Source organism: Lactuca virosa, chromosome 5 (assembly GCF_052849685.1).
Source record: "Lactuca virosa cultivar CGN04683 chromosome 5, Lactuca_virosa_CGN04683_v6, whole genome shotgun sequence".
NCBI classification, from domain to species: Eukaryota; Viridiplantae; Streptophyta; class Magnoliopsida; order Asterales; family Asteraceae; genus Lactuca; species Lactuca virosa.
Window position 1 is genome coordinate 119,801,331 of NC_136430.1, and position 10,658 is coordinate 119,811,988.

Genomic DNA, 10,658 nt, shown 5'->3' on the forward strand with positions numbered 1-10,658 from the left:
ACCCTGCTGGAGGTAACGCCTAGCTCTCGCTGCTGAACATAAAGTTGGTCCACGCTGTGGCCTCTCGCCCTGAATCACCAGCTCTTTCCCACTTGGGGTCCTGACCCATACCAACTGCTGCGCGCAGTCGATCACTGCCCCATTGGGGCTCAACCAATCCATGCCTATAATAACCTTGTTCCCACACAACGGAATGGGAACCAGTTTTACTAGGTAGCGCTCCTCATACAGTCTCAAAACACAATCCCTGAAAACCTCTGCTGCTCGTACTGATCGGTCGTCAGCAAGCTCGACCTCTAGAGGGCAATCCAACATGCCCGAAGACTCAGGGAACCTCTTGCTAAGTGCGAGAGAGACAAACGATCGGGTAGCCCCCGAATCGAATAATACTTGGACCGGGATACTGTTCACATGGAACGATCCTAAACAACACATAAAACATATACATTAATATCATAAACGACATAAAATAAGAGCTAGGGAGAAGAAAACATACCTGTCACCACATCGGGTGCGGCACGTGCCTCCTCAACGTTCAACTGGAAGGCTCGGCTCCTCACTATCGGAGTATCTGTCTTGCCCTGTCGGCCATCCGTAAGCCGCAGGGTTGCTGGAGCTGGTTGCCGCCACTGGCGCTGCTACTGCTGCTGTCCATCTCAGGCAGTCGGCCGCCTTTTTATGGCCCCTCTGATTGCAATGAAAGCAAATCAGGTTTGATGTCTGGAATGTGGGGGTAGGGGAAGTACAATCCATGCTAAAGTGCTGTGACAACCCGATATTTCGAATCAATGTAATGACCTAAAAAGTCAAGAATTGTAATCTCTTTTGATATAATGAAATTAGCGTAAAAAATAAAATGTTCAAAAGTCTCTATTGGGTTGTGTAGAATGATAAATATCGTATCAAGGGTTTCAGAAATATAAAGAACACTAAAATCCGAGTTATAACGAAGAAGTTATGACCAACCTAAGATTCACAGCAAAACCGTCAATACGGTTAAACGTAAAACGCAAAGTTTCAATACAATAATTTTTAGCCTTAGGTATCTAAATGAAAATTGTAGATATCATTAAACCGTAAACGTACGTAAAAAGAACGTCCAAGTCTGACTTCGTATGAGGAAGTTATGATTTTTCCAAGTTCTGGATATAGCAGTAGACAGCTAAAAACTCGAAATAGAGATAGAGAGACTTTTGGCCGAAACAACCTAAATGAGAATCGAAGATCTCAACAATAGTAGTGCAACGGTAAAAAGTCTGACGAAAACGGACGTCGGATGAAGAAGTTATGGATTTATGCGGAGTTTTCGTGTCCCGGCCTGTTAAAAATAATTAATTAAAAATAAATTCAAAATTAGCCGACGAAATCTAAATGAGAGTTGTAGAGCGTATTCTCACCTACGCGTGCATATATAGAACGTCGAAAACGGAGCTCATACGTGGAAGTTACGGATTTTACAAGTTCGAGACACAAAATCCGAGGCTGTCAGGCTGGCCACGGCGTGGCACAAATGGTCACAACGTGGGACCATGACTGATGGGTTTTCAGGCTTGGCAGCAAACATCTCGTCTATGGAAGGGGATAGGATCGACTCCACGACATGGGCAACCCTTTTGCCACGACGTGGGACCCAAAAATTGGGCTATAAATAGAGCTCAAAGGGTTCCGGGTTTCATTGCTCAATTCTCTTCTTTCTCGTGCCGAAGCTCTGCGTTTAAACCCTCGAAGCCATCCTGAAGCCCCGGTCTTCACATCCAAGTTCCGAAGGAAGGTTTTACACTCCGGAGATTCCTGAGAATTCCGAGAAATCAACTTTCTCAAGTCGAAGTTCTGCCGGTTTTCGTTTCACCTTCTTCAATCTATCAAGTGAGTTCATACCCCTACAACTAAGTTTTCAAATGCTTTGTAAATGCTTTTATACACTTTTAAGGGGGGGGGGGGGGAATACAAGTAAACATACGATTATCCTCGTGTGAAAAACATAAATCTTTTGCTATACTTTTTGTTATTAAATCACTCATATGTGATTTATAACTGTGTTTCAAACAATAGGATTTCATATACTTCAAACTATGTTTCAAACAATAGGATTTCATATACTTCAAACTGTGTTTCAAACAATAGGATTTCATATGCTTCAAACTGTGTTTCAAACAATAGGATTTCATATGCTTCAAACTGTGTTTCAAACAATAGGATTTCATATACTTCAAACTGTGTTATCAAACAAACTACTTTTAAATCATTTTATAAATTGACATCAAGTCATCAATATTTATTATTAAACTCTTCAAAAGGTTTTACAAAACTTCCTTTTTAACTTATATATCGTCAAATGCATGCCTATATATGTATAGTCATGATCATATAACTTTAATGTGGATATTACGGCCTAGCAATTCGTTGTGGAAGTTACACTTGTTTCCCAGAATCTCTTGTAGGGAGAACGTTTAGTATGGGAACTACTTATCACATTATGACCTTAATAAAACAAATATGTTTTCAGGTAATTAGTACTGCATGTCGTCAATTCTGAAGACCCCTGAGTACTTACTTTTCCCATTACTTTCATATAGTGACAGTTCTACTTGAAAGTCAATGCAAGCTATTTTCGAGTTAAGATAGTTATAAACTAGGGAAAAACATCCACTTTTATAGAGAAACAAACATTCAAAACAGTCAGGTCTTGGCAGAAGACTACTTTTTATACTAGTAGGAAATATGGGATTTTCTAGGGGTTTTTAAACATATACAAACATTTACATTGAATATTTACAAACATTTTCTTTCAAACTTTTACAAACATTTACATTGAATATTTACAAACATTTTCATTCAAACTTTTACAAACATTTACATTCAAACTTATACAAACATTGACAGTAAATACTTATGAACTCACCAGCTTAAATGCTGATCTACGCTTTCAAAATAACTTGTATTCTCAGGTCGTCAGTAGACAGGTACCGATGCCAGGTTTTGAGAAGAAGAAGCACGTTCAAGACTCGTCTTTTATTTTGATTACTTGTTTTGGTGTCATATTACTACGAAAGAACACACATGTATTAAACCATACTATTATTGCAATGGATAATGTTGTTGCTTGTTTACTACTTTGCATTGTTATGATACTGTACATGACGTCCTCCGCCCCAGAACGTTTCCGCCGTTCTTGGTTTTGGGGTGTGTCAAGTGCCCAGTCTTGCCGCACTTGTAGCAGCCCGATGATCCCAATCTACATACCCCCGCATTGGTCTTGTCGTACTTCCCGCAGCGGCCCTGGCCCTATTGGCCCTTCGACCTAGTGTCGGATCCCTTGGCTTCTTCCCCGAAGCGCCAGTACTATGCCCATCTCCTGCCTTCCTCTTCCTGAGGTGCTCTATATTAATCACCTTCTCCATCGCCCTCGCAATCATGTCATCCAATGTCGGACATGCCGAGTAGCTGACATGTTTCCAGATATCAGCTCTCAATATGTCGTGATAGTGGGTCTTCCGTATCTCCTCATCCCCTGCATACTGAGGCACCAATAAGGCCCTCTCCCAGAACTTGGCGGTGATCTCCGCCACTGTCTCTATCGTCTGTCTTATGTCAAGGAACTCCCTGGCCAGCTATTGGAGCTCCACAGCCGGCGCAAACTCTGCCCTAAACCGGGCCACAAAGTCTGACCAAGTCATGGCCTCAATGGTTGAGGCTGCTAGTGAATCACCAACTGGCTCCCACTAATCTGTAGCTCTATCCCTCAAACAACCTGCATCATACCGGACCTTCGACCCCTCATGGAAGAAGCTCGTCAACTGAGCAGACTCCATGTCTGCAATCCACTTCCTAGCAACAATGGGGTCCTTCACCCCATGGATGTCTGATGCACCACATCCCCTGAAGTCCTTGAAAGGAGAGGAGTGAGTCCCTGTCTGGCCAGATGCCATGTCGATCCTGAACGCCCTAAGGCGTTCCTCCATCAGCTCGTTGATCCCTTCCTTGATCGACCCGAAAATCACCGGGGTCGACTCAAGGATGCCTTTCGTGATCTCAGACGCGATGAACTCGCGTAATCCCTCATCAACTGGCTCGGAACCCGAACCCGAACCTGATCCTGATCCTGATCCCGATCCTCCTGCTCTGTGACGCGTAATCACCACCATTCTGAAACAAAACATACAATTATCAGGGCTATACATAATCTCGAGAGGTCTCACATACTCTACAAGTTCCCTGGTTCCATCTCGGCCCTCCCTGATTCGGGTACGGATCCTCTGCTTTCAGTAGTACGGGCCCATACTACCTTCCACATCTATCCGTACTTTCTTCAAGGATTGCCTCGACTTCAAAAAGTCCCTTCTACTACTGCTGCAGCTCGCTGCTCTAACCTCATCCTAGGCTTACCCTAGGGTAACTTTCCAACCTACTCTCCTCCATCAGCTGCACAAGAAGTCCCTGTCATCTCCCTTAACTAGCTTGCGAATACCATTACATATTACTAAGACCAGATAATTCTTCAAATGAGAGGTCTCTCCCTACAACGGTTAGACTCAAACGAGAGCTGCGAAATAGGGCTAAACCTAACCTTCTGAAATTATTTAGTCCTCGTAATATGTAACTTAGCGTGTTCGTTTACTAGTTAATTAAAGATAACTAGAACTCCCGATAGCACAAAGCAAGCAACATTCGGGCATTGAGTATCCCAAACCAAGCATATCCTATCCAGGCTATCATATCACTAACTACTCAATACTAACATGCAGCTTAATAAGCAGATACAACAGGCATATCAGGAATCTTCCTAGATCCTTAGCCCTATCCTAGCATGTAGTTCTCATACACATACATCAGGCATAAAAGGCATCCTTCCTAGATCCTTAGCCCTAGTCTAGCATGCAGTTCTCATAATCATATCTTATCATAGCATAAAGTGTATGGGTACCTTGGGAAAAACTAATTGAGCTCGGCCGGTTGCACACATCACACACCTTGTTCTTTCTCAAAACTCTTTATTTTAACTTTTGGAAAACTATTTTCTTGTGAAAAATCTTTCAAACCCTCGATTTGAGTCCAGACACTCCTGAAGGTGTGTCCGAATCCATCAAACCAAGGCTCTAATACCAACTTGTAACATCCCAATTTTCAAGACCAAAAATTTCATTTTGATATAACAATTTAGAAAATCGTTTATAAGAAAATATCATCAAGTCATATCGTTTCATCAAAACCACAATCACATGTCTCAATTCATATCATGAAAACTATAATAACATCAGAGTACAATCCCAAAAATGTCATAGTGCAAAAATCCTCTGTGTGTGTAATGCGCGCGCTGCTACGGTGCCTGCTCCTTCCCCTTCGATGAAGAGGTACCTGAAACAAAACTGAAAACTATAAGCACAAAGCTTAGTGAGTTCCCCCATCATACCACATACCATACATAACACATACTGAATATCATAACTGGGTACTAACTACCCCTTCGGTCCTGTCGACCGGTACTTTGCCTAGCATATCCGGGTGCTGGCTTCCCTTTCGGTCCTGTCGACCGGTACCTTGCCTAGTATATCAGGGTGCTGGCCTACCCCTTCGGTCCTTTCGACTTGTACTGGGGACTATTTCACCCCTACTCTACCACATAACATTCTAGTGCATAAACATACAAGTCATATACTGCCTAACTTATCTGGGTGCTGGCATACCCCTTCGGCCCTATTAACCGGTACTGGGGTTTATCCTTCCCCATCTATCTCATATCACATAACACTATAGCATACTAGCACATAATAATAACATATAACAATATACCATACAATTATCACAAAGACAATTATCTCTACTATAACTCTTACTAGTAGGCTGGCCTTGGAGCCTTCGATCCACTTCTACTGGAAGGTAACTCACCTCAGTGTCGTGAAGTGTCTGAACTGTCCTCGCTGCCGGGATCAATTCCTCTCAATTCCTACACATAATAATCTTCCTTAATTACCATTTCATACTCTTAACTCCTTTCGAGGGCCAACTCAGGTCAAAGCCAAAGTCAAGGTCAACACCTTGGTCAAAGTCAACTCTGGGTCAAAGTCAACATCTGGTTGACTCCACTCGCCGAGTTGACCCACCAACTCGCCGAGTTCCATAATCCTTAGAATGCTAAAAACTTCGACCCTACTCGCCGAGTCTTTCAAGAGCTCGCCGAGTTCTCCATGAACTCGTCGAGTTCTTCTTCATGCATTTGGGGCTTAGTCTTGAACTCGATGAGTTCCATGATCTTTAGGTCCACAATGAACCCAACTGGCTGAGTCTTCTTCCAACTCAGCACATTGTTCATTATCAGAAGAGGTTTGGGGAAAACTACGACCCGACTCGCCGAGTCACATGAGTGACTCGTCGGGTCCCTCCATGTCCAAAACTATTCAGTCGACTTCAGTCTGGCTTAATGCATTCAAAACATAGATCTGACCTCCTAGGGTCCATACTACACGTAAAGTTACAAACTTGACGTTCATGCATGGTGTATTTGGCTCAAATGGTCCTAAAAAGAGGTTTATATGATGCATGCGACTGCCATGGCCACAAAGTTGGCACCTTTTTGCCATGGGGTCCCTTTAAGGCTCTGTATCCGAAGTTATAACTCCCAATCAAGCTTGCACCCATGAATGGTTCCATAAAATGCTCCATAAAACCCTAACTTACCCCATGGAGGGATCTAAGGAAGGAATAAGAAGGGTATAGACTTTATACCTCAAATGAGCTGGAAAAGTGGCAAAATCTTTGGATCTACTTGCTTCCCCAAGAACCTTCGAGCTTTCTCTTCCTTCTCTAGCTTCAAAATCACCACAAACACACAACTATGGCTCAAGAATACTTAAAATGGGCTAGGGTTTCGTGAATGCTGTTTGGAGGTGATGGAGGCTGTAATGAAGGCCAGTTAAGGTGTTTAAATAGGGTGCCAACCCCTAAAATTAGGGCTTCCTTCAGACAGGCCTACTTGTCGAGTCGGGGCATTTGACTCGGCGAGTAGGTCCTTCCACCCGCTTCCAAGTTTCACCTCTACTCGACGAGTTGGGGCCTCCAACTCGCCGAGTCCCAGAGTAAAAGTGCAAAAATTCATATTAAAAGTATGTACCAGGAACCGGGCGCTACACATGAAGCTTCTAACTCCAACATGAAGGATGGTTTAAAGCTAAAGTATTATGCCAAAAACCCGAAGCAGAGGCGAAACATGGTCTTTCTCCCTTGTTGTGGCTGATTCCCCTTCTAATAATCCTTTTACACTTTTCAAAGTCAACAAGTGTCTATGTGGCAAAGGGGTAACCATGTTATCCTTTCATTTTATCCAAGTGACCAATTAAACTTGACAAAAACAACTTTATTCATTCATAAAGCATAGAAATAAGTTAAAGGACTGGATGAACAAATTTGAAATATATTGTTGGACTAATATGTGATTTTCTCTATATTTCCACATAAGGATGAGCATATGGACCGGAGAACCGGCCGGAACCGGTACCGGACCCGGAACCGGTACCGAAACCGGAACCCGATGGAACCGGTCGGGCCGGGACCGAGATGATATTCTTGTGGATTTTTTGAACCGAAACCTGTAGAACCGGCAAAAACCGGAACCATATGTTGCTATTTCTCGAGCACCGGTTCCAACATTGAAGACTCGGCAAGAACCGGTAGGAACCGGAACCGGTAGAATCGACGGTCCGGTTCGGTTCCTATTTTCCACCAAGTTCGGTTCCCGAGTCGATTCCTTTGCTCATCGCTATTTCCACATCTAATTTTACTTTAATTTAATAGAAAAAAAAAAAAAAAACCAAATGTGCATTTTAAGTTTACAATTTTGTGCACAACCGCAAAATTCCGGTTTGATATTCTTGCTACGAATTTTGCGATGGAGATGCTGTGAAAAAACGATTTGTCGGGAAGTGAGACCATTATCGGATTCATCAAATGAGTGCTGCTAAGAACATGATGTAAACCCTCGACTAAGAGAGGATCGAAAGAGATTGAACTGGTGGAATCAAACGCACAGACCCTGAATTCTCTGCGCGAAAAAACTATCGAAGAATGGGAACTTTTCCGGTTTCATCATCAAGAATCTTCTCTTCGAGATTCAATCAAATCCCCAATTCAGTTCACTCGTTTATCCATCCTGTTAAACCCTATAATTTCACTTCAAATTCTCAACATCATCGTCCTGGTCAATTTAGCCTTACTACTAGCAATCCTGTGTGTTTATGTTTGAAGTCGAGATTATCATGCCGCAGTACCACCACAAAAGCAGTGCTATCAGAAATCTCTTATCAGAATCTGACATACTCCAAGATCGGTGCATCATCAACCGGTCCAATTCCATCTGCCCAGCTCCTCGAAAGCGTCGAAATCGCTGCCAAAACCGGTGCCGAGGTTTGCACAATCCTATCTCTGAATCTCTCTCAAGATACTAGGGCACATGAAATTGCGTACCTTCTGTTGCTCTACATAAATTAGATCCCCTTTCTCAATTCTCATGAGTTCTTACTTATAGATTTGTTTCTCTTCTCAGGTTGTGATGGAAGCTGTAAATAAGCCTAGAAACATCAGCTATAAAGGACTCACTGATTTGGTTACCGAGTATGTCTACAAGCTTCCTTCTTCTACACACACATTATCTTCTTTCAATTCTTTCATGGTGTGTAATGGAGATTTAGTTATTGCTTACATGCAGCACAGATAAAATGAGCGAGGCAGCCATTCTTAATGTTGTAAGGAAGAATTTCCCAGATCATCTTATTCTAGGGGAAGAAGGAGGTGTCATTGGAGACTCATCTTCTGATTATCTTTGGTGCATAGACCCTTTGGGTATGTAATTCAACACTTTTTTTTTTTTTTTTTTTTTTTTACATTGACTTGATATATATACTCATTTCTTTCAAATATATAGATGGGACAACAAATTTTGCTCATGGGTATCCAAGCTTTGCAGTCTCTGTAGGAGTGCTTTTCAAAGGAAAGCCTGCAGCTGCTGCTGTGGTATTTATCATAAACTTATTTAACTTTTTTAATTTAATGGCTTAGATTTACAAAATATTTTTTATAAATGTTATTGAGCTTCTTTACATTTTTGTTGGTAGGTAGAGTTTGTTGGAGGTGCCATGTGTTGGAACACACGCACATTTTCTGCGGTTTCAGGTACGAAGTAATTAAATTATTTCGTTGAATGTATTTATAATTATGATTAATTAAGCATAAATTAAAAAGTGAGTATTTTTAATTTTTATGTAATTTTAGGTGGAGGTGCATTTTGTAATGGGCAAAAGATTCATGTTAGTCAGACTGATAAGGTTGAACGATCTCTACTGGTGACCGGGTTTGGATACGAACATGATGATCCATGGGCTGCCAATATGAATTTATTCAAAGAATTTACAGACATCAGTCGGGTAAAATATTTAATTTTATTATTATTATTATTATTATTATTTTTCATTTTGTGATTTTTATGATAAGGATTGAGTTTTTTTTAGGGTGTGAGAAGATTAGGTGCAGCTGCTGTGGATATGTGCCACGTGGCTCTGGGCATTGTAGAAGCATATTGGGAGTTTCGTCTCAAGCCGTGGGATATGGCTGCTGGTGTTTTGGTAAATGCTAGTATTTAATTATTTATCCTCAAAATTAGCTTAAAAACTCTATTTTAATTTTTTTAAATTGTTTTTTTTTTTTTTAAATCGAGCAGATAGTTGAAGAAGCTGGTGGGACAGTTTCTTGCATGGATGGTGGAAAATTCACTGTGTTTGACAGATCGCTCTTGGTTTCAAATGGTGTATTGCATGCTAAGGTATGTTTTTCAATTTACATGTATGAATTACTTGAATGCAAAATATAAAAACGTACTTTTATTTATTTATTTTAAACTTATGTTGTAATCGAAGTGCTAACTTTGAATTGTAGCTTTTGGAGAAAATTGGTGCTGCTACAGAGGAACTTAAAGGCAAGGGAATTGATTTCTCTTTATGGTACAAGCCAGATGATTATAACACAGAATTATAATTAACATAAAAGACTAATACGCCTTATTGTTGTTATTTGTTCGTTTTAATTTTCTTTTTTATTTATTTACTTTTGACTGCATCGTAGAGTTATAAGCAAATTATATTTTGTACTTTTTCTTGTCCTCCTATGTATACTACTTTATATCTATCAATAAGCATACTGCATACATCGTTATAATTTTCTTCATAAAAATTGGTATGCATACATCTTATTATCTTATAAGGAGTTGATTATCATGATATATCATCTCTTTGTGTCTTGTTGCCAATCAATATAATTTCAAAACTCAAATAAAAGTTTAAATATATTGTCCTAATAAACTCGTTAGTTATGAAGTCCAAATGTTGCCCTAATGGTTATATACAAGTGGGAGTAAGACCCCGTTTGATACGTATCTTTCCAGGTCCAAACAGATCTTTCTGGCTGAATGGACCGGAAAGATTGTTTGATTTGCACAAAAAAAGGGTCTTTCCCGGTAAGATATGTCTTTCCCAGAAAGCCCCAAAATCATATCTTTCTGGCTGAATGAGCTGGAAAGACAATTATGCATCAAACCCCGCCTCTTTATTTATTTCTTGGATTATTAATTTTTTTTAAATAACTTTTTTTTAAATTTATTTTTTATTGAATTATTA

The 10,658-nt window shown here is 40.6% G+C and overlaps 1 protein-coding gene across 1 annotated transcript; it reads left to right on the forward strand.

Annotated features, from left to right (window-relative positions):
- The first annotated feature begins 7,838 nt into the window (after positions 1–7,838).
- Positions 7,839–10,200, forward strand: IMPL1 (myo-inositol monophosphatase like 1). Its single transcript, XM_079053203.1, has 9 exons — positions 7,839–8,397; positions 8,537–8,604; positions 8,699–8,832; positions 8,915–9,003; positions 9,105–9,162; positions 9,262–9,413; positions 9,498–9,611; positions 9,707–9,808; positions 9,922–10,200. The coding sequence occupies exons 1-9, from the start codon at positions 8,059–8,061 to the stop codon at positions 10,018–10,020; spliced, it is 1,155 nt and encodes a 384-aa protein (XP_078909329.1). The 5' UTR covers positions 7,839–8,058; the 3' UTR covers positions 10,021–10,200.
- Positions 10,201–10,658: the final 458 nt, after the last annotated feature.